At 39.8% G+C, this 25,248-nt stretch overlaps 1 protein-coding gene across 2 annotated transcripts in view; it reads right to left on the reverse strand.

The window, feature by feature from the left end:
* Positions 1 to 8,835: 8,835 nt before the first annotated feature.
* Positions 8,836 to 25,248, reverse strand: part of GNA14 (G protein subunit alpha 14) — a 138,463-nt gene continuing 122,050 nt past the window's right edge. For both annotated transcript variants that reach the window (XM_006273771.4, XM_019478216.2), the window contains exons 3-7: positions 21,180 to 21,334; positions 19,289 to 19,417; positions 16,603 to 16,732; positions 15,237 to 15,390; positions 8,836 to 11,877 (exon numbers count right to left, since the gene is read on the reverse strand). In XM_006273771.4, the coding sequence (XP_006273833.2) occupies positions 11,687 to 11,877; positions 15,237 to 15,390; positions 16,603 to 16,732; positions 19,289 to 19,417; positions 21,180 to 21,334 (759 nt within the window). In that variant the 3' untranslated portion in view covers positions 8,836 to 11,686. The remainder of the gene's footprint in view (positions 11,878 to 15,236; positions 15,391 to 16,602; positions 16,733 to 19,288; positions 19,418 to 21,179; positions 21,335 to 25,248) is intronic.

The raw sequence follows: 25,248 nt of genomic DNA on the forward strand, positions 1-25,248 counted from the left end.
TATGTATTGTTACAGGACATTTTTATTCTTTGGTATTTAATTGCCTGCCAACAGTTCTATAGTTAAATTAGCTAGTACCTCACTAATAACTTTCCAGGTAGCTGCCATCTTTCATGCATAAAAATCAGTTGCCTTTTACCCAACATGATACGATTTTTAAATATTGGGGTTTTTTTAAAAAAAAAAGATTATTTTGACCTATGCAGGGTTTGTATCCCAGAAAAGCTCTTTTATCGCATGCATCAGTGAGATGGAGCACAGCTTGTATAAATCAAATATCCGAATTGCTTTTTGGGGTGACTTGCAATATTTATAGCTTTTTAAGGCCCCAAAAGATCAGCATGATCATTGTGTCTTACCTCCTATATAGCTATAGCATTTTATCCAGTAATTCCTGCACCACATTATTAATTTCTGGCCTTTTAGCAAAACCCCGTCTTGACTTAGTTTTAAGGGTTGGAAAATGCATTACATCTCTAGGTAAATTATTCCCAAGAAGTAGAAGTTAACAATTTTCTCTTATGGAGGTCTGCAGGTCTCACTTGGATTGATTTCTTCAATGACTTTGGCATTCCATGTTTTGTCATGGCTAGATAAAGCCGTAAGCAACAGCATGGAGCGTGTGGGGGTAGAGTTCTTTCCAGTCCTAGGCACAGTAGTTGTAGGGGGTATACTAGAAAGTACAGATCTCACTTTCAGCAACTGGATGCCTCTATATTTCCTTTTCACTTCTTAAGTGCCTTAGTTTTTTGAATCTGAAAGAATTTGGTTTATGTTAACAGATGTGGTATTTGCTTCTGGGCAAAATATTACAGATTGTGTGTTACTATCATTGTTTTACTAGGTAATGAATGGGTACAATTTGGATACTGGTTGTTAGTGCTGGCAAGGATCTGTTATAATGAAAAAAATTCTGTGATTTTTTTTTTTTTTTTTTGGCCTTTATTAAGGGTTGTCAGAGAGGGACATGGAACTCTTCATGCTTCATCCCACTTAAACATCAAGCCAGTGATGTCTACTCTTTGAGCACAGTGATGCAACCAGTTATGTATCCATCTTACAGTGCTCTCATCTAGACTGCATTTCCTTAGCTGTGTCAAAAGCTTTACTAAAGTCATAATATCAAGTCTATGGCAAGGCGATGGTCTCTGTGGACTTGAAGGAAATCAGGAGAACCAAGCCTGGAGACACTGTATGCCATGAAGCTGCCAAGGTGACTGAGTCTTATATTAACCATTTCACAGCCATCTCTATTGACTGAATGCTATAGGTTATGCCTGAAACAGCAAGTGACCTACTGGTAGTATCTTGATAAGGCTTGTGGTGTAGAAACACCAACCACCTACAGTCAAGAACTAACAGTCTTGCTACTGCCCTTCAAAGTCAGACTCCTGACAGACATTCATTTTAAGGTGTGAAGGGACTGGGACTATCCCCAGCTGTGCCCTGGAGTGCCCTCAACTGAGTGTTGGGATCTGTCATGGGCCAGCACCAACTGGCCACACATTCAGTTTGTCACGATACAAATAAGCCAGAAAGTTGTTAGATGTTCACAACATGAAACACCTTTGTGGCTCGCTTACTGTATTATTGTGCCCAAGATTGATTTGAATGTGTGGCCGGTTACTGTTTAAGGCGCAACTAACCTGGTAATCGCATCTTAAATGTAATGTATCAGGGGCCAGAGACTGACCAGTCTAATTTCCCAGATCCTCCTCCTTCTGTTTCTTAGATGGCTATTATATTTGCCTTTTCCAGTCTGGGACTTTTGTCCACACATCTTGGCTTGCCTATTTTGTAGTTTTGCTTTCAATGGGGGTATCAAATTACAGAACAATCAGAATATGTTGCATCGAGCAGTTTTATTTATTAAAAATCGGTTGTTCCCCCCGCATACTAAATACATGACTAAAGGTTATAATAATCAATGGAAAAAAGCTCATAGCAAAATGATATTTCAGAATAATTCTGGGCTTCAAATGATTAAAGTGGAGGAATATGGCTTTTTTTTCCCACTACCCAATCAGCAGTGCTGTAACAGTTCATCCAAGTGAAAGCTGCTTAACCTTACAGAGATATTTATAGTTTTACCTGTGCAAGATTGTCTCTCTAAACAGGTTTTGAAACAAGCTCTGCTCTTCCAAGGCAAATTTTAAAAAATGTAATCTATGAATTTGCAGGCAGCTTCCTGGAACTCTGAACAACTCTGATTATGTTACAGTACCTTTCAGATGGCTTACACAAAATAATCTTTCTCAGATTTCAGGACCCAAGGCTTAATAGAATTTCCCAAAAGAGCTTTGTTTGATATGCTCTGAAAGTATCCTACAATTGTACATTAAGACAGGAAAGAGTTGTTACTTTTAATGCTGCTTAATTCATTCCATATGTACCTCCTCCTCCCTAATAGTATGGAAATGTTTCATTTATAGATTTAAACCCTGAATATTTCTGTGGCCTACAGTCAGTAAGTATACATAATGCTAGCTAGAGAGCATACATAGACTTAGCATACAGAAATATAGGTATATTAATTACAACTCAGCATCTATTGATACCCCAAATGTTGTTAAATGTTTGAAATAGAGGAAGATGGTGATGTATTTAAGGCTCTGGACTGGAGCTTCCAAGATGCATGGTCCTGTTCCTAGCCCTGCCACAGTTTAAATATTTGACATCGGACAACTCAATTATGGTAAAAAAAAAAATTAAAGGTGCCTAAGTGACTTGATAACTTTCTTTCCATTCCCCAAGTCACTTGGATATTTTGGAGTGTACCTTTGACACACACTGAGACTGCATGTATTACCAGCCTGCTCTCTGAAGAACTGAATCCCAGAGTTAATCTAACATTGGCTTTTCATCGTTTCCATTTGAAATCCTGTCTGGCATCATTGGACACTCCATGCTAAGGTCAATGGAAGTTTAAAGTTATGTAAAATGCAAGATAGGGTCCAGAGCCACTTTTTTCTAATGCAGGGGCTAGATCTGCCCACAAGCTACTACATCTGGCCCAGATGGCTACTGGAAGCTGCGGGAAGTGACCGGCCATAGAAGAAGCACACACTGCTGCTTCATGCCCTCACCTGTGCTTCCTTCATCCCCTGCCTGGCCAACAGCTAATCTCTTGACATGTTGCTGGTGACTGGGCAGCAGCATGCATGGGTGATCAGGTAGGGAGGCAGGTGGTAAGGGAAATGGGGGGACAGACCGCAAGGGGGCTAGTGGTGGGGGAGGGCAAGTAGCAGGGGCACAGTCGGGGGAGCTAGTGGTAGAAGAGCAAGATGTGGGGGTCACTGCCTTCCCTCTTTCCCTCCCGCTCCTCATGGTTGGGGATGAATTTAAGATGATCCTTCAATATTTAGATTCTATACATAGAAAATCAACACATCTATAATTTTGCATGTATAGAATCTAATGGGGGGGGGGGGCGTGGATCTTAAATTTGAACTCATCTTAGGTTCAGGTAAATACAGTAAGTCTGAATTATTAAAACTACCAGATGAAATCCTAGAGACCATTAAATCCCTTCCTAATAACAAGACACCAGGCACAGCTGGTACCTAGCTGAATTGTATAACTTTTATTTATATTCTAAAGGGATTGTCCCATTTTGCGCAGGGTCTGTAATCACATAGTGCATTCCAAAGAACTGCTATAACCCTTTCATGATGCACTAATCATAAAGAAGGCAAACAGGATGAAGAATGAAAATAACACCCTGATGTCTGTTCAATGTAGATTTCAGAATCCTATCGAAAACTTATCTGGCAGATGGAATGCTGTTACTGGCAGACTCGTAAATCCAGACCAAATTGGATTTATACCTGGCAGGTTCAGTTTGGATAACACCGGAAGAACCTAAATATACCAAATAAAAACAGCAGCCAATTATTTAATTAGATACAGAGGATATATTTGACAGGATTAAATGGCCTTTTTGTATTTGAGGCTTTTTATAAAATGGGGTTTGCTAGGAATTTTGTTACTTGGTTTGCTGCAGTTTATGAAGAAGGTATATCACAGATTCATATCAGTAATGTCACAGATCCCTTTCAGTTTGAGAGGTATAGGACAGGGTTGGGTTGTCCCATCTCTCTGCTGTTATTTAACAGTGGTATATGATATATCACACAATTAAACCAGTATCTCAAGGTATCAGAAAAACCAGCGATAGCAAGGTAGTTATGTTGGGAAGAAAGGAGTGTAAGGCTAAATTATATGCATATGGTTTGCTTCTATAAATTCTCAGCTAAGCAGCTCAGTGCCTGATGTAAGAACAGTTGAACCCTATTGCAACCTGTCAGGATATAAAATGCATTATTATAAATCCTCTGCATTGATTTTTTTGCTAATGCAGATGAGCAGTCTCTAGAGAGTATAATCCCATTTAAAGCAGAATAAACTGGCTTAAAGTATGTGGGAACTAAAATGACAGAAGATGCCAAATCCTCATACAAAGCAAACGGTAACTCTCAATGCATAGTAGGCAACTGTCAATCCTTCTGAATCATGGTGTATTTGTGAGAGATCACTCAGACCTTTGACATGTTCACCTAGGCAGGAGTATGGAGGACCGGAGGCTGGCTCCTCACGGTTTCTGCACAAACAGCTCCATGCACAAACACAGGTGTGAAACCAAATGCTGCTGTCAAAATGCATCTAGATCCATCCCGGGTGAATTTGACACCCCAGTTTCACAGGGTTTTTTGTCTGCCTTCATAAGAATCACTGGTTTCCAGGGAACATTTTTAAAACATCTTGATTTAATTATCTAATATGAAGGAAGAGATGAGAGTTAACAATGGATTAAAATGTTTCCATGCAGTGTGATTCTCAGTAAACCAAAGGCTACATCAGATAAATTCTACCGTGCCCATTGCATGCAAGTAGTCCACAAAGCTTCCTTCATAGTTTTGCCCAAGAACCTGGATTTAGTGAGACATTTGATCAGATCTGACCTGCATGTTTGCAATATGATAGTCTGGAATGAAAAACAAGGTCTATTTGGCAATGTTTCCCCTACTGTTTAACAAGGAAGGCTGCAAACGGACATTGCCTTTGTACCACCATAAAAATGTTTATGACCATACAAAACGAAAGTAAGCAGACATCCATGTCCTGTGTTGTGCCATAAATGCACAAATTTGTGCCCACAGCAAAAGGTAGTATCCATTTGTGATGTTTTGTACTTTCCAGTCTCCCCAGGCAAGCACTATTGGGGCAGAAAGGATCAGGACCCTGAAGACTCCATACATTACACCCCCTTTCTGGCAGTTGTCCTGTCTCCTCTTGTTCGGGTTTTTTTGTTTTGTTTTGGTTGGGGGGGGCGTTGTAACTAAGCAGGCTGTGGACTTCTACTTCATTTTTCTGCTACTGAGCATTGTTCTGTCCCATATCTACCTGTTCTGGGCTGCAGTGGTACTCTCGTGATCTTCCAGCAATCTATGAGTGGTGGATTATGCTGTGAAGCCCAGGAACACTAGGTATTAGTACTCCTAGAGCATTCCTAACCCGTATTTATCCAACCTCTTTTTGACAATCTTCAGTGAAGGAGGTTTCACAACTTCTTTCAGAAGACTGCCACTGCCAAACTGTTCTAACAATGAAGAAGGTTTCCTGGCATTTAGTCTAGACTATTTTGTTTCCAATGTAGGGAGGTGGCTGGGCACCCAGCACAGGGACAGCAGCAATTTCCAGTGCCATTGCAATTGTGGTCATGCAGGTGCTGTGTGTCACACCTTTGTATACACCCCTTTCCCCACAATATGTTGGCAGAGTAGTTGCCCCATATATCCCACTCTAGTTACATCAATGCTGGTGTAGATAACAACAGGAGGTGCAAAGCAATTGGTAATCAGATCCTTTGGCTTAATATGCCTTAATACTATTGTAACCTTTATGGAGCAAGTCTCATACAAGAAAAGCAAACAAACCTTTACTGTAAAGTCCTATAAAATGTAATAGCATTGAGGCTGCTGGAAGAGTCATTAAAGAAAAATCACTTCTAACACTGAAAAAACAAGTCTACCAGATGAAGGAGAGCAGTATTTTTCCATAAAACATCTTTCTCTTGAGCATTTTAGCCTTCCTTGAAACTTCCTCAACTTAAGGAAAGGGAAATTTATCATTTTAATAAAATGGGGGGGGGCTCAACAAAAATTTAATTTGCTTTTCAAATGGTTCGAACCCCAGCTTTTTCCACCTACCTCCATTCCAGATCCAGAGCTAAAGAAATAGCATTGGTTTGCACAAGAGAATAACGTTGGCAAACACTATGGAACTTTGTAGATCGTAAGACCTCTCTGAGAATTTCCGTTTTCAACATTCCATAGGAAGTATGACATGCTGGCCTTTCCCATAGGAAAAGGATTTGGTTTTAATTCTGCACCTTTGGTAAATGCCTTGCCATGTAAGAGGTGAATTTGGATTCACGACTATTAAACCTTGCCAGGGCCCACAAGAATCTTTATAATTGAACCAATGGATCCTTCAAGGAAATCCCATGATTTCCTTGTCTAAGCACAGAAAACAACAAAAGAAAAAGAAGCTTAAAGGGCCTAATGTGATCACATGTACTAGCTCAGGTACAGTTTGATGCCTTGTACTTCTGGTGCTGTAGATTGAATGTAATCTTAAGAATTAACCTGTCTAAAAATGATACTTTCCTGGACTAGATGCTATATATATAAACAGGAGAGTTCTTTTCATGCTTTCACTTTCATTTGCTGTCCTCTTAGTATTTTTACATTTTCTTAAATGGATTTGACACTTTTCTATTATCTTAACTTAGAAACTACTAAAGTAGGGCTGGAAAGACAACCCTTTGCTCAAGATAGGATCATCCTTGACTAAACCATTCCAGCCAAGTATCTGTCTGACCTGCTGTAGCAAACTTACAAAGATGGAAATTCCACATCTTCTCTAGGTAGCCAGTTCCAATGCTTGACCACCCCCAGAGTCAGAAAACTCTTCCTAATCTTCAACCTGAATTTCTTCTGCTGCTGCACCTTGCAGCCATTGCTCCTAGTCCTTCACCTACAACCACAGAGAATAGTCCATCTCCATTCTCTCTATAATCATTCTTCAGATATTTCAAGACTGTAGTCAAATCCTTAGTCTCCTTTTCTCCAGGCTAAATAACCCTAGTTCTTTCAGTCTTTCCTTGTAAATCTGGTCTCCCAAGCCCCTAATCATTTGTGTTGCTCTGCTCTAGATTCTTTCCAAACTGTCCACACCCTTCTTGAAATGTGGAGTCCAAAACTGGACACACTACTCCCAGACAAGGCCTCACCAGTGCTGAATAGAATGAAATAATCACTTCCTTTTCATTTGCAAGTAACACTCCTGTCTATACAACCCAAAATGCTTTGGCTTTTTTTTTTCCAACGAGAGCATGCTATTGGCCATATTCAACTTATGATCTCCTCTAACCCCCTCAGGTCCTTCTCTGCATGACTGCAGCGTAGCCATGCATTTTCCAGTCTGTACTTGTGCATTAAATTATTCTACCCCAAGTGCAACACTCTGCACTTGTCCTTGCTGAATCTCATAATTTCTCCAACCTATCCATGCCATTCTAAACCCCAGGCCTACTCTGGAGTATCTGCAATTCCACCCAACTTGGTGTCATCCTCATATTTGCTAAACGTGTACTAGTCCAATTGATCAAATCATTAATAAAGATGTTGAATAATACTGGATTGCTTACAGCCCCCTGGGGAGCCTGGTTTGATATGCCCTCCCAAGCCATTGACAACTTCTATTTGAGCATGATGATCCAACCATTTATGTATCCATCTTACACTACTTTTGGCTGCATTTCCTTCCACCAGTTCTCTAAGCATTTCACAATAGATTCTTTGAAGACTTGCTCCGTGATCTTTCCAGGTGTTGACATCATCCTACACCCAGAATGAGGCTCAATCTGAAGCAGATGGTCAAAGGCTGTCATGACCAGACCCAAAGTGGAAAGCCCTTCATCATTAAGGGGTTAAATACGGTAATCTTAAACCCAGGATGAGACTCAGTTTTCAATCTGGGAGTCATATGAGTTCATGACTAGACAAGGGCACTAATCTGGGGGGGAGGGGGAGGGTGTCAAATAGTTCATACAGTTCAGACCATCCAACATTTGCTCCCTGCTCTACTGGTGTAAGAGATAGCTTGGGGCTCCTGTGGAGCATTCCAGCCAGGAGAGGAGGGGCCTGGAGGAGCATAAATAGTTCTGGAGAGGATTGGACATGGGTACTTCTTGGCTGGGAAGGGTGGATTCCAGAAGGGAGGGAGCAAGTACTTTAGAGCATAGACTTTGTGCCCAGAGCGAGGTACTCCTGTGGAATTTAATGCCATCAGCATGAGGTCATCCTAAACCTAGAGTGAGGATCAGCCTTCAAAGGGGACACGAGATCATGATCAAGTGGGGAACTAAATCAGAAGCCAAACAAAGTCATGATGAGGCCCATGGGAAGGAGCACTATTAGGGGTCAACTAATAGTGGACATTAGAGGATTCAGCATGTGGTCATCCTGCACTCAAAAACAGGTTCTGACTTCAATCAAGGGTTGACTTGGGTCATCCTATACCGGAATGAAGGCCAGTCATATTCAGGAAATTGGTCTTGTTAATACTGGATGGTGTAATCAGATTTGTAGTTCACACATTGCGGTAAGTGGGGGGAAGAGAGAGAGAGACCCGTCCAAATACTCCTGTTGCTGAAAATGAAAAGCTTGTTTAGACCTTACCTATGCTTAAACTGACATTGTATTAATAAGAACTGGTCAGGATAAGAAGTTGTCTTGCTCTCGTTATGTACAGAGACTAAAAAGTGAGAGGTGCAGTTTTTTTCTGACTTTAATCAATGATGAGTGGAAATCCACCTTATAAAGGCTCCTTTTATGGAAAAACATTTTATAGAAGTAAAACCAAAATCATTTCCACTGCTGGAGGTGTGGGTGAGAAAAACGCAGAAAGGATTTTTTGCAAAAAGAACTGAAATTTGTAGACACAATGACATTTTCATATTGAACCAAAACTTTAAGTTTTCTGTTTTTACATTTTTCAGGTATAACAATTATTTGTCATATTAAACACAGGAAAATTTTACAAGAAAACAGTTCTGCTTATGTATAGAAATACATATATACATTTACCACGTATTGATTACATGACATTTTTATGCATTGGTTTTTTTAATTGCCTCTTGACGCGCCTATAATTGAACTAGCTGGTAGCTCATTAATAACCTTCCCACTTAAGCATGTTGTGTACATAAAAATCACTTGCTTTTATACCCAACATTATAGCATATCTAAATGTTGTTTTAAAAAAATGGAAGGCTTAGAATTTGGGTCGTTCAGCACTCACATGGAGATTAGGGTGACTGTAAGAATTTATAAGAGGAGCTCAGAAAAGCTTAGCTTACTTAGCTTAGCCAATGACAATTGGGAAGAGATGGCATGCTTTTTATAAACATGTTCAGATAGTGAATAACAGAGAGGGAGAAGAGCTGTTTAACTTAAAGAACCATATTGACACAAAATCTAGTGGGTGCAAGCCAGTACAGGCACTCCTGACTTAACGACCGAGTTCCGTTCCTGCGACTAGGTCGTTAAGCGAATTGGTCGATAAGCGAGGAGCCGCCCCTTGATACTGCATGCCTTGGCTTGAGACGCCGCGCTGCTGTTTCCACAATACGTTTCGTATAATACCAACTGCTCGGAGAGCTGGTCGTAAGTCCGCGCGGTCGTTAAACAGGTAGGTCGTTAAGTGAGGAGTACCTGTAATGAATACCTTTTAAATTGGAAAATTAAACAAAGGTTTCTAACAAGTAGAGGAGAGGAGCTGCCCATTGTGAATAAAATAGTGGGGACAAGAAGTCTGAGTTGTTACAAGACAGCTTCATAGGGTTATAGAAGGGACAGCATGATAGTATAAATGTGTATTTGGAAGAGTAGAACATGAGCAATGGGGCTTATGGCATACCCATGACGGATTTTAAAGACATCCTGATCATGATATGGGCTTGTCTGCATACGTGGGCATTTTCTAGTGGCATAGGGTCTTTTGACTTCACTGACAATGTGTGCAGTATTTAGAGGCAGAGGTGAAAACTGAGGAAAGTCGTTTCTTGATAAGACATGGGTTCCTACTGCTCAAGGCAGGTTGCGTGTTAGGACTGTATTGTATTGGGACAAAAGGATTTCAAAATCCTAGGCATCTTGAGATGCATTTGTTTTTTGAAGATGTGCTTCAGTCTAGATTCTATGGGCTTGGGTGTGAAAGTAAAGTCATGCTAGTTATTTGAATTAGCACTTTGAGTCAGGTTTCTATCCCTAGAGCCACAGTCCCATTCTTAGTCATCAAGGCATACTTTACTTAACTAATTCCCTTCCATTAGTGGAGGGCCCCCTTTTTTTCCTTTGAATCATTATCTAGGGCTACTTGGTACTACAGATCATAGGGTTTTGTTATAGGGTGCTTTGTGGCTGTGGTGTGTGGAAGGGGTTATATTGTAGAAGGTTAAATCAATTATCCAGGAAGTCCCTACATTCCTAAAACAGTGTGAGGCATTGGTACAGCTATATTTGATGCAATCTTTAAGTAATTCTCTCATGGCTGCATAATATGATGGGAATGATCTCCTTATATGAATTTCTTCTGAAAAGTAGTCATGTGTGGGTAAGGAACATCCCTGCACTTAACTGTTAAACCTGAGTACTAGATTGAGCAAAACTTTAGGTACTGGTAAGAAGTACACCACTCTCTGTTCCTCAGTAGCACCCTATTTTTCCTGTGATAGAGGGTCCTGGGATAGATAATAGTAGAACCTAAAAGTTCTCCAAGAAAAAGCATCCATAATTCCCTTTGTGAGCCACGATGATCTGATAAGTAAATTACATGGGATATCCACTGGGTTCAGGGGTTACCCTGTCATGTTTGCAGAGGTCATCAACGTGCTTCATAATTAAACTTTTGACTCATGTGCAATATTGCCTCATGGACACCAATAACTAATCTTCTGTAACGTTTCAAAGACAGTCTTAACATGCTTGGCAATTCAGCCTAGCAAAAATACCTCTAATAAAAATGCTGAAGTATTACATTACCACATAGCTTTACACTCATTAAAAATATTAATAGTTCAGTCTAACTTAAGAAGAATCTTAAAGTATCTAGCATCCTAAAACTATTATTTTATCATAATTTATAAAGGCATCTCTGATTAAAATCTATACCATGTTTGTAAATGGTTATCAAATGCATTTTAAAAAGTCTAAAAAAATGCCAGGTAGATGGGAAATAGACTTATATATAATTCTACAAAATATCTTTTCTTAAATACCCTTAAAACCATAGTTTTCACCAAAAAAATCTCAAAACCAAAATCAAGAGGAGAAATTAAAACAATTTTTAAAATATATAGTTTTTAAAAAATCCATCAAATTTGGACCTTTTTCCTTAAAGTTCTACTAATCCATTAGTTTCCGTAAACATTTCAACGTCAACAAATGTACAGAAAAGCCTCCATTTCTGTAAGTACGCTATTTCAGAGGACAACAGCCATCTATGCACCTGCATTACTTGGTCTTTTGTAGCGATTGTTAAAGTCTGCAAACAATTTGTTTTTTAATGAGCTACGCTATCTGGATAAATTACTCTCTTGATCCTAAGCAGTGTTTTTTCTTTACACTAGGTTGAACTCCCTCAGGTTTAACTGTAGGATGGTATCCTTGACAGCTGCAAAGACAAAGCGTATATTCTCCGTGTCTGTGGCACAAGTAAAATGGGAGTAGATTACTTTCTCTTTGTCTGGATTCTGATCCTGATATAGCTTCAAAATGAAGTCTCTGGCAGCTTTGACATCTTGCTTAGGTCCTATTTAGAGGTACAAAAGTATAATATTTGTAAAGGACAGAAAACACAATGTAGTCATAAAACTTATTAGTCAAGTACCAAGCAATTACGATACGTTAAAAACAAAGGCATTTTCTTCTGGTATCACACACAGTGTTATACTTATGGGACTGAACTTGTTACGACACTTAGAAATAACATTACCTTTGCAACTTTCGAATTATTTGTGGGATAACTTTCTTTCAACAGTAAATTGCTCTATCAAAATTGCTTCTACAAGCTAGCTTGGGTATATGGTATACATATATTTTTAAAGCTGCCATTGTACAAGATTCTAATAATACTTGAAAACTTACTGCATAATGAAATGGTGTGACATACTGCTTGGCTTCACCTATTTTGTGTAGTTTATAGCTTTCTGAAGACTGCATCATTACATTTTATTTGGTCAAGAAGGACATTACTAGCTGTTACTAACTACAGCATTATTTTCTAACTTTAGATTTAGCATTTAATATGATATGATTGTCAATATATTAGCTTTGATACAACAGATTGTGTCTACATGCAATTAATGCACATGAATTTTCTGTGCAGAAAATTCAGGCTCATTAAACTGCCCAGGTGCATGTCTACATGTACACGCAGGGCGGGAGCAAACTGAGCCCAACAGGAGCAGCCTAGTCCAGGGCTGCTACTACCCTGCTCTGCCCCCTGCAGCAGCCAGAGGGAGCCCCAGGCTTCAGCCACAGCTGCCTGGGGGCCAGTCTTGGGATGGCAAGAGGCACAGACATCACTCTGTGGCTGGCAGAGGGCATGGGGGGTCAGGCCTGGGCTGGCCTCTGTCGAGTCAGGGAGGTGAGCTGGCCCCAGCTCTGGGTACCCTGAGCCCTGGTGGATACGGCAGGAGCTGACTCTGGAGGCAGCTGCAAGTGGCAAGAAGACCAGGGCTAGGCCCAAGCTCTGGGGAGTGGGACAGGAGCTGTCCCCAGCTCCAGGGGCAGATCCAAGTGGCTTTGAACCGGGGCCAGCTTGCTTTCCCCCCTTCCCCAGGTGCCCAGAGCATGGGGCTATGCCCCGAGCTCCATGTCACTTGGAGCTGCCCCCAAAGCTGAGGCCAGCTCCTGCCTCTCCCCTAAACCAAGCAGCAATTGTGACCCCCTACTACCTGGGATGACTGGGAACAATTTGCTCCTGGGTCAGCACGTACACATGCGTTCAGGTGCACTAATGTGAAGCACCATTAACTAGTACCTGTGTCTGTCGGTACTAGCAAATGGCGTTTTACATTAATCTACTGCACAGTAATTGACACACACGTATAGACTGTGATGCTTTAATACACATTAGATTAGTCTACTGCACAATAATTGGTGTGCACGTGTAGATCCATCCACAGAGACAGATATAACAAAACTGCTGGCCTAACCCCATCGTCAACTCATCAGTTCAGGTGGGTAATACTTTTTGGGATTACAAATGTTGTGGGTTTGCTTATTTATACATTAAGTTAGCATACATTAAGCTGGTGGTGTGTTTGAATTTCCCTTTTACTTAATTATTATGAATGTCTAGAAATTAAGAGAAAGCAAAAAAGATGGAGCAAAAATGTAAATATACTATGTTTAGCAAGAAAATATAGGCTTGCTGGATCATAGGAAAGTAGAGCTGGAAGGGTCCTCAGAAAGTCATTTAGTTCAGCTCCCTGCTCCAGGCAGAATAATCCCTGACTAAACCACCCAACCCAAATATCTGGCTGACCTGCTCTAGCAAACTTACAAAGATGGAAACCCACAATTTCTCTAAGTAGCCTATTGCAATCCTTGGCCACCCTTATAGTCAGAACATTTCCCCCTAATCTCCAACATAAATTTCTCCTGCTATAGCTTGAGGCCATTGCTGCAAGTCCTGCCCCGTACAGCCATAGAGAAAAAGCCCATCTCCAGCCTCTATAATTGCCTGCCTCAGTTTTCTCTAGACTAAATAGACTAGTTCTTTCAGCTTTTCCTCATAAGTCTCATCTCCCAGCCCTGCTGCTCCAGACTCTTCAAGCTGTCCACATCCATCTTGAAGTGTGGGACCCCAAACTGGACACAGTATTCCAAGCAAGGCCTCACCAGGGCTGAACAGAGTGGAAGAATCACTTTCTTCAATTTTCAAGTGATGTTCTTATTAATACAACCCAGTCTGCTGTTGGCCTTTTTTTTCCCCCCAAGAGCACACTGTTCGCTCATACTCAATTTATAGTCTACTGTAACCCCCAGGTCCTTCTCTGTAGTACTGCAGCCTAGCCATTTATTCCCCAGTCTGTATTTGTGCATGCAATTATTCCTTCCCATATGCAGGACTTGCACTTGTCCTTGCTGAATCTCATCTGATTGATTATGGACTATTTCTCAAGTCCATCCAAGTCATTCTGGATCCTAGCCCTACTCTCCAGACTACATGTAGCTCCACCCAGCTTAGCATCACCCACAAATTTCCTAAGTATGCACTAGATCCTATCACCTAAATCATTAATGAAGATATTAAACAGTATTGGACCCAAGACAGAACTCTGGGGAACCTCACCCGATACCTCCTTCCAAATAGAAAAATGGTGGGTACTTTTAGGATATATAAAATCCTCTGTCCCTGTTTCTCCTACAATCCTCTTCTCTCTAAACAATACACACTTTTCCCCTTAGCATTCAAAAGGTATAATATTTGTTGCTAGACTAGCACTATATATAGTGCTGATATGCCACAGCTAAGCCTATACAGCTCAAAAAGTAGGAACATAAAGTTTATTATGATCACAGATCAGACTAAATGAAAGTGGGTCTCTTGTGTTCTGGTACTTTCATTCCAGCACTGGCTGCAAGACCCAGGTGTCAATCTTACAATTTACAGTGTGCAGGAAGACTGCTGCAGCTTCATGGACTCCTATGAGGCACCACAAACTGCTTCTATAATGCAGTGGACTCTAGTAACACACACTGGGCATATCTACACAAGACGGGGACCTGATGATCTTCCAAGGCCCCTTCCAGCCTTACAATCTGAGAGAGGCCTCAAACCCAGATATCAAAATTCCTGTGCAAGTGCTCTGGCCTAGAACCCACATCTGCTTACAAGGCAAGTAGCTTAATTACACAGGCACCGTTTTTTCAGGACATAAGCTCAAATACACCCATACATATCCATGTACATGCCGGACCAGTGTGCAACCCTGCTATGCATTCTCAGTCTGTGTGTGCAGAGTGTAACCCCTGCATAAAATAAGGGCCAAAAATGGCCAGGTAGATAACTGGAAAACAGAATTCCACCCTTAGTTCCAAATCAGTTTGTTAATTGCTGATGACAATGCTAACTTTATATAGTCTGGAATAAATGCTTACCTGTGTATTCTGGGAAATAGCTGATTAGATGGGAGTACATGATTTTCTCTTCTAAAAGATCTTTTTTGTTTAAGAACAAAATGACTGAAGAGTTCAGAAACCAGGGATATGTGATGATAGTTTTAAATAAGGCCTTGCTTTCTTCCATTCGATTCTACAAGCAGAATTTGAATATTAGCATATATGTGGTAATACTCTTGAAATGATTCTGTTTCAGAGTCAAAACACTCACACCTCAACCATCAGCCTCCAATGGAGTTCTCTTAAAATCAGTGTTTTCAGATTATCTTTCCAGGTTGTTTCCATTCAGCAAAATTATAGCAAAAAACATAAACTGCTTTTCTCAGTATTTTATGCTTATGTTCTCAGTGGACTTTGAATAAGGCCTGCTGGAAAATAAGTGCAATGGGCAGCATAACTACATGCAGAATAAAATTCAAGGTAGTACATATTAGAAGAAGTCACTTGAGCATTCAAGCACTTGATTGTGGACAGTTCTACAGAGGATTGTTTAATATTTTCTGGTGGTCAAGAAAGCAAAACATGGCAGAATGCATCAGGGATGAGATGGGGAAACCCTGAAAATATTATAGTGAAGTCAAAAGGTAATGGTTTTTACTCTTACAAGCATAGAAAAAATATACAAAAGCTGAGAGAAGATGGTGAATAGGGAGTATGTGATAGAAGTGCACTAAATAGCAGTTACTCTTCTCCCTACCTTCTTTCATTACACAAGATCAAAAGGGATATTCAATAATGTTAAAAAGCAGAAATCCAGAACTGATGGAAGGAAAAAGAAGTCCTCTACCTTTCAGTTACTGTAATTCTTTGTGGTCTGTTATCCACAGGCACTTTCCCCTGTGGGTACATGTACCCTCATGTGCCCAAGCTCAGGAACTTTTGGTTTCTGAACCCAATGGTGAAGTTTTATATCCTGTCACTCTACATGCTAAGGACTTAAAAGTGCATATACCTATTGCGCCTCAGTTTCCTCTCAATCATAGACCCCAAGAATGCAGGTAGAAGGCAGGTTATGGAGTATGCATATGGGAAAATACTGTCTCGTTCCAATGATGGTCCTCATATGCGTTCCTGTAGAAGTTAGAGGGTGCTCAGCAAGCCCTTAAAGAGCTGGGGTTTTAAGGAGTTTGCAGTTGATAGCTGCAGGCAGCATAAAGAGACCTAACTTATTTTTCTTTTGGGCTGCCATTATTGTTTAAATTAACCTTTCAATTAACAGTTCTGTATTACCTGTTCCTTGGGGTAAACTAATCATAGGGTGTGCATTTATAAACATTTTATTTTTAAAGAAAAAACAAGATTTTTTTTTTTTTTGGTCCTTCTGCTAGTTACCCTCATTCCTTACCTCATTGTCGCATTCAGCCAAGACCTGGTCATATTCACTTAATGCAACTAAGAAAATGATGGAAGTAACACTTTCAAAGCAGTGAATCCACTTTCTCCTTTCAGACCTCTGGCCACCGACATCTACCATCCTGTTAAACAGAAAACCAGCACAAGGGTTGTTTCAATGCCATTATTTAATATGTCTATGTGTTATGTGCACAGGGGACCCTTTAAGGGGGAGCCTCTCAGAGTGCAAATGAGCTATTCACAAATTACTTCATTCTGTGAAAGATGCATTAAATTAATTTACCTATGGAAGGACTACAAATTGCACTATAGTTCAGCATGGCCACCCTGATATGCCCAAGTTCCAAAGGTCTGTCCAAATATAGGATTGTGCAGGTTTCTTCCATATCAAAGCAACAGCACAATTGAAATATATATTCACTTTCCATATCTGACTATCTAATTCTATTATTGAGGTAATACTCAGCTACTCAAGTGCATTTCATCTCTAAACAATCACTTCAAATCAAGGAAACTGCCAGTTAAACCCATACTACCAAGCACAAATAACATAAAAACTGAACTGGCTCACTTACTCGTCAGCTCAGCATCAAACTCCCTTTCAGTTCTGATAGAGAACCCTCAGGCATATTGTGTGTACACACACACACCCTCCCTTTCACTTCAGCTAGACTAATATATCTTTGTTATGGACATATATTTAGTGAAAGTCTTGAACTTTGGCTGTATATGAAAAACTACACTGGTAGTGTTTTAAATTTGTCATGAATTTCATGTGCAGCATGCTTGATTCTCTTGTTGGAAATGACAAGGAGTTTCTTGTGGAGTTGAGTCAGTGTATGTTTGAGGGGCTATTGGTGATGGCTAGAAAATGATACTTAAACATTTTTTAGGAATTGGCTTGTAGGTAAAGTAAATATTGCATTAGAACAATGGTCCAGGGGAATGGCAGCAGTTATTTGGTTTCTAAAAGTCTCTTTGTAACAAAGTTTCACATTCTCAGCCTGTTAGCAGACAGTGGGCACATTTACATGTTCATTAATGTGCCACAGATACCATGCCTTAAGTTTTTAGTACTTGGTTAACCAAGTACTAAATTAATAGATAGTAACTCACACTACTGTGCAGTAGTACCAGCACATGGGTTTTTAGTGACTCTTACCACACAGTAGCTTAATAACACTGCACAGTAGCCTAATACTACTACACACTAGCATATTAGCATGCTTTTTGCCTGGCACACTACTGTGCAGTTAGTGTCTCGTGTAGATGCGCCTGCTGAGTGCAAACCTAGCAGACAGGCGCATACATCCTGGGAAATTGCAGACATACAAACAGTGTTCCACAACAAAAATAAGGAACCTGCATTATTAGCATCAGGTCGCAGTGACCAGCTGCATAGCCCTTGGGATTTCTGGTTTTGGACTGACCAAATTAGGAGGCCAGGGATGCCCAAATTAAGGTACCAGTAAATGACCAAATTAAGATGTATGCATCTGATATGTTTGAGAAACAAAGGGATATGCTGACAGGAGAAAATGTGGACAATATGATTCTGGGAAACCAATCAATGGTACTCAAAAATGAAGAGTCATCAGGACTGGATCATAAATCCAGTGCCAACAATTAGTAGAAAGGCACGTGTTGATGTTGGGGTGAATTCTACATAGGTACTTTAAGACCTGTCACTTAGTTTTATATCTGCAATCCCATCTAGTCACATGTTGTATTTCTAACATTGGCTAGCACCAGGTTAGCTCACAGAAAAGTGCACTAATTCTTAAAGTCTTACAATTTATTTTTCTGTCTAACTATGCATGATCCCATTTTACAAAGTATCTTTGAAACCTAATAAACTTTTGGTCTCAATTGTATACTGTGGCAATGAGATCCCGTTTAATTATTCACTGTATATATGTATGCTTTTACTAGTTTTAAGCTATTGCCTTTTGATTCCACTGAATTTTGTCTTGCTCCTACACTCTCTCCTGAATGAGAAGACAAACAGAAGTGCCTGAATGATCATCTATTCTATACAATTTTATTACATTGTATACTTCGGTCATTGGTGTCTTGTTTTCTGAGCTTTAATTTAATCAGTCCCCATTCTTTCAATCTTCCTTCACCCAGCAGGTATGAAGGAATGCTTTTTTGCCTACTATATTGCTTTGTGAGCTCTAGCAAAAATAATATTTTTATTATTTAGATAAAGGTATTATGTTTTGTGTATATGCTAATACTTTATTTTGCTGTTTTTTTAACCCTCACCACGCAATGCCCACAATGTTGCCAAGGCTTTAAGTCATTGCTTTTACATGGCTCCTTTAAATCATTGCCCTCCCTCCTTCAATCAAAGCTTCACAAGCTGGATCTAGCCAATGGGCTATAGGTTACTGAACCCTGTGTTAGGGTATAATGAGGCAATTTAGAAAAAAAATCAACTCTCTCAAAAGGGAATGGTTTCTAAAAGCTTTCTCTAGAAAAATTAGAAAGTGGCTTCCAAAAAAAATCAATTATCCTCTGCAAAGTTATATCTGGAAACTAAATTCAATTATTGAAGTGCCAGAAACTTAAACTAATCCTGTTCTGAATACAAAGGTCAATAATCTCTTATATCAGGAATCTCAGCAGAAAGCTATGTGACAATACAAGAGAAAATACAGTGCAGGCAATGTTACCTAAAAATGATGTTTTCTAAATCAAAAGGGTACTCAATAATTCCAGTGGTTGGCACTCTGACACGAAGAACATCTTGCTGAGTTGGCACAAATGATGGCATAGCAATACGATCAATGTCGGTGAGGTAACTGCAAAGTTAGATGCACATACAACAATCAGAGTAAGTATGCAGCCACACCTGAACTTCTGTTTAATCAGATTGCATGTTTAACTCCAATAATCTGAGGAATAACCCTAACAATTTACATAAAATGCCTCTTGAAAAACAAATCATAGAACGTATACAGAAGAAGGAATTGGTACAGGTTCTAGATATCTGCAAAAAAAGCTTAGTATGTACAAATATATTCATCATTACCAGTATTTCTTATGTTACCAACTTTCCCACGACGTTTTAAAACTGAAATTTCCATGGATGTTTTAGCCTGACTCTCACGATCCATTTCCTCATATCTAAATGAACTTATTGCAGTGGGACTGCCGCAACATATTGCTTCAGTTGAATGTGATCACTAATCTCATTTTTCAGACAATTAACAGGCACTCAAAACACAACGATAAAGAATAACAATTAAGTTTGTTTTTGTTTATGCAACATCTTCATTACACATAACACATTTGTCACTAACAAGCTTTTCTGGAGACAAAAGAAAAAAAATAAAATTCCACCTATTTAGGTAACATATTCTTACGGTATGTGAGTACATACCAAGCTTGAACATGTAGCACCCCCCACCTCTCTGCTTCCTCATTCTCTGTATTTTAGATTTACACAAACATGTTTAAAAAGGCTGCATCTGCAAATATGTTGCATTTTCCATTATATAGTAGATAGAAATGTTCTTATTTTTCTGATGTTAAGGTGAACTACTGGCTGTTTTCCATTAATTATGACAGAATTAAATTTATATTAATAGATAAAGGAAATAAGTAAATATTTTCTTTTTCCTTTCTTAATGTGTTTATGCTAAAGATCCGATTTAAATTTTCATGTCACGTGATTTATGTCCGAGAACCACATTCTTTTGCTTAGATAAATATTACAGGAGGAAATCACAAGAGACCACCGATGCAAAGGATTAGTGATGCCTGCATTCTCTCTTCTCACCGCTAGACGGAAACAGCAGACCAGCCAGAATCCTGGTGTGAAATACAGAAAGCAAGACATTTCCAACTATTCTTGCTTGAAGCAGAAAACATCCCTTGCAGAAACAATGCCTCATACCTAATATATGCAACATACTAAATTTACCCTCCCCCCACCATCCTACTGAAAGAAGTCTTAACTAAAAGAGGTCACCAGAATATACAGAACTTCCTGCTTACAAAATATTAACCAGTTCATCTTCTAGAAGACCTGTTTAGCACAAACTGTGAAAGTGAAGACATTGTATCTCTCCCCTGAGGAGCAGTGTCAGATTAGTTCTGTGACCTCAGAACTAATTTGTGCCTTGCTGGACAAAAGAAAATGGGTTTCAAAATTAGTTAGAGAACTTTCAGAGGTGACTAATTTGTACACCAAGATTTACATATTTTACAACTACTTTATGGAATTTAGAAGCTGAATCTTGTCTATGAAGACTGGTGCAGCTGTTTTCAAACTCTCCCCAAAGACAAAGTTAGCTACATGCCAGCTATATTGACCTCAGCACTGGGGGGGGAGATAGCCAGCTAATGATTTCAGTGTGCAGACAGAGAGAAATTTAAAAGCTTAAATAAAAAGAAAAGAAAAAACCTCCTTCAAAGATTTATTTCACTTAATCTCAGAATGTGGAAGTTGAGTGAGATTTCCATGTCAAGAGATGTCTAGGGGTAAATACAAGATCAGAATGAGGCCACCGTGCTCTGAGAGAACCTTGCACTGATGGTGTGCTAAGACAAGGTACTTACTATTTAGCAGAATCAGAGAGCTGGTATTCTCTCCGTCTGTCATAGCACTCTTGGATTCCTGGGTCTTCCCAGAGCTTCTTGATTGCTTCCACTTGCTTTCTTTCCAACATTGTTACTTTATCTACCTCCACCTCTCTGACTGTCTGAGCATTTTCCTAATTACAAAAAAAACATAAAATCTGTCTGATTAAAATTCATTGCAGAATGATAGGTTTGTTGGCCACCAAGACAGGAGTATACCGTATCATTTAAGGGGTGGGTTAACAGAAGTCAATTCAAGTTTCTGGGGTATGTGTTAACAGGAACAGAGGGGCAGATGAGCAATAAAAAGGGTTACATGACCTGATAAACAAAACAGCCTTAAGTAATACATCAGCATTGATTACACTAACAGCACTAAAACAAGGAAATGATCCTAATTTGGTCAACATCTGCAATTCAGTATGTTATATACTTGTTTTTGAAAAGATGTGTACAATGGGGGAACAGTTTTAATGAATTTTAATTTTCAAGCATACCAATGATTACTGTGCTTGTTTTGTTTTGGTACAAACAATACTTTCTGAGTCTAAGTATGTTCTGAAATGTTGCTGAATCATGGCCATAGTGTTCTGAAATTTCTTAGAGACACTGAATGGAAATTGCATGTTTCTCTGAAACAAAGCTGAGGTCATCTCTGGAAAGAGCAGTTCTATGCATTTAAACCATTTATTCTTTTGTTAAAATTTCTGATAGCTAGTGCAAGCAGACTGGTGACTAAAGCAAACAGATGAGGTTACAAGACACACATGCTTTTTGCTGCTCAAAGGGAGAAAATGCCTTCAGGAATTTAAATAGAATGATGTCACTTTCCACTAGTTGAAAATCTGGCCTTATCGGTCTGTAATGAACATGATGTTTACAGAATTTAAAAAATGGATTGCCTATAAAGGCACATTTTAATTTTCTTCTACTATAATTCCAGGTATAACTGTCAAAAAATTAGAGAAATGACACATTTTCTACAAGAAATGGCTAGTTTTGCTTCCAAGTTGTTACTTGGTCTCATTTTGACATAATAGTCAAGTTAATTAGCCTAACCTTTTAGTTCTTAGAAATTAAGAGATTTATCTTTTTCCCCCCTCCAAGATCAACTGCTCTTCTACATATGTAATGGGTACTCCTCTAACATATTACTTAAATGCCTCCCACAGAACCATAATGGAACGGTCCTTTGGTTTTACTAATTCCATGTTCCTTGAATGACCAGCTCTCTTCTTTGACTAAAAAGGAATGGGTCCAATCTTTGAAACCCTATATTCCTAGCCAGGTGTATACTAGTTGATTTATCTGAATCTATTTTATGTACATTTTGAGCTGAACTCAGCATTACCTGAAAAATCAAATCTGTTTTACATATGGAATTGTGAACTTTGAGGAAATTAATCATTTAAATGTTGCCACAGTAAGACCCCTCTCCGGGTCTCCTGAAGTTGTCTTACTGTACTTTGCATTTAATAGCAGTAGAAATAATAGGCAAACGTTAATCCTTCTGGATCATGGTGATCCTGGTGCATGAGAGGTCACCAGGACCTTCAACATGTATGCCTAATAGTAGTAATATAAAATGGGTAGAGACTCATAGGGCAGATCTACATAGGCTATTAATTTGCAGTAGGCTTACTGTGTGGTAAACCTTCCCTGAGAGCACTTCTACATGTGTACCCTGTTAGGAGCAGATTTGCTCCCAATGGGAGCAGCCCAGTTCAGGGCTGCTCCTGCCCTGTTCTGCCCCCACTACAGCAGCCAAGGGGAGCTTCAGGCTCCCCCGGGTGTTAGCCCAGGGGCTGGCAAGGGGGCCAGTCTTGATGTGCATGGGGCCAGGAGAGCTCTGCTGGCTACAGTGGCAGATTGGATCATAGGACAGTATCTATCTCTTGGAGCCTGAAGGTGTTTCTCATTCTCTTCCCTCTGGTCACATATATCTACCCTCTAGGCTGCTTCAATGATACAAGATAGTTTCTTGCATTATTTTTAATAACTATTAATGTACCCAATTCTCCACCCCTACACAACACTACATTTAAGAAGCTGGATGAATGGACTTCATATCCAATACCACTTCACTTGAGACCCTTTTTTTTTAGGCTCCAATTCAGTAGAGTAGTCAACATGGGCGTAAGTCAAATTCTTTTCATCAAATTGCATACATACAGGCTTAAGACCCAGAGACTTCCCCTGTGTTTTGATGATTAAGACTGGATTTATCCCTTTGCTTAAGTGGTTTGCTTAAATGGAGTTTGTCAAGTATTAAGGAATATCCACAAAACATTTAAATATCAATCATGTTCTGTCTGCTTGGTTTTCAGGTAATACATACCTAGTGTGATAACCAGGGATCTGAGTTTTCCATTTGTCATGGGAAAATGCGGCTCTTCTCCTTTAAAGGAGAAAAACACGGCTCTTCTCCTTTAAAGGAACCCCCCACCCCCTGGAACAGTGGGTTTCCCTTCGCAGGCTGGCAGTTTCCCATGAGATATATATATATATATGTATGTGTGTATATATATATATATATATATATGTATGTGTGTATATCTCATGGGAAAATGAGGATTTTGGCTTTTTAAATCAGAGAATTTGGGGGGTTTATCAGATAATTTTGAGTTTTTTAAATAGAGAAAGCCAGGATCCCTGCTGATAACCCATGTTACATTCCAACAAATGGAGAAGGCAAACCCTCAGTTTATAATTAGATGAAGAGGCCACAAGGTGGCAGAATTGAGCAACATAATGCTCAGAGCACAGACTTTTCATTGCATTTCATCTTCCTCCTCTCAGTAAAACTTTCACTGTCTTTCAAGCATTGGTATCTGAAGATGCACAACACAGTACATTTTAAAGGGCACAACTGATGTAAGTTAGAAAATGCACATGCACACATGTATGCACACACACTTGAATTTAACAGGGATTTAAAAATACCTTTGTAACAGAGATGAAACTAATAACATTTATAATTTGTTGTTCTAAAACAAGTATAAGGAAAATTCCTTGGGTCATCAAAAAAAATTAAAATTTGTTTTATCAAGAGCCTTGGAAAGAAAAATTCTGTCTTGCATAGCACAACCAGATTAAAAATAGATACTGGTAAAAAGGCTAAAACCTTTTTAAAAAATGGAGGCACTGGGTTGGGGTCTCTAACAGAACCCAATGATGATTAGAGCTGTGTGAAGCTTCAGTCCCTGATTCAATTCAGTGGAGATTCAGCCAGATTTGATGGCTGAATCTCCGAATCGACTCAAAGGACCCTTAAATCTCTCCGAATCAAATGGGAACCCTCCGAATCAATTCGGAGAAATTCAGAGGTTCAGACATAGAGACAGCTTTAAATGTTTTTTCTACATACCTCTAGGTAGCAAGGGCTCATGAATGCTATCATGCTGGGGTGCATGGAGCATCCCATAGAAGCACAATGGGCTCCCCAGCGCATTCGGCAGCAGACCTAGAAGTGGACCAGAAGCTATTCCAGTCCACTTCTTGGTCTGACAAGGAGTGTGCTTGGGGGGCCCCCCTCCCTCCTGGCTTGGCAACTTGTACCTCCTGGGTCGGGGGAGGCACCCAGAGTCTCCCTGTGGCTAATTGCCGACCTGGGGAGGTGCGGGGGGGTGGGGCCCAGCATGCTCCCTGGTACACCTGGAAGTGGACCTAAGGTACTTCCAGTCTACTTCCAGATTCACTGCTGAGCACATGGAGGGCCGCCCCCCCCCCCATGCTCCTGAGGGACGCTCCATGCGCCGCAGCATCGCTCACAAGCTGTGCTGGTACCTCAGGGTATGTGGAAAAAACATTTAAAGCTGTGTCTATGTCCAAATTGCTGATTGTCCAAATCGGCATTGAATCTTCAGATTGGGATTCGGCTGAATCGAATTGGAGACAGTGATCCGAATCAATGAATCAAATCACTGTCCCTGATTCAGGCCGAATCCAAATTGAATAGGGCCCACTTTGCACACCCCTAATGATTATGCCTTTAATGTAATGTATAAACATGCATATAAAATATATATAATCTATATAAATCACAAAA

This window comes from Alligator mississippiensis, chromosome 3 (genome assembly GCF_030867095.1).
Source record: "Alligator mississippiensis isolate rAllMis1 chromosome 3, rAllMis1, whole genome shotgun sequence".
In the NCBI taxonomy this organism is placed as follows: Eukaryota; Metazoa; Chordata; order Crocodylia; family Alligatoridae; genus Alligator; species Alligator mississippiensis.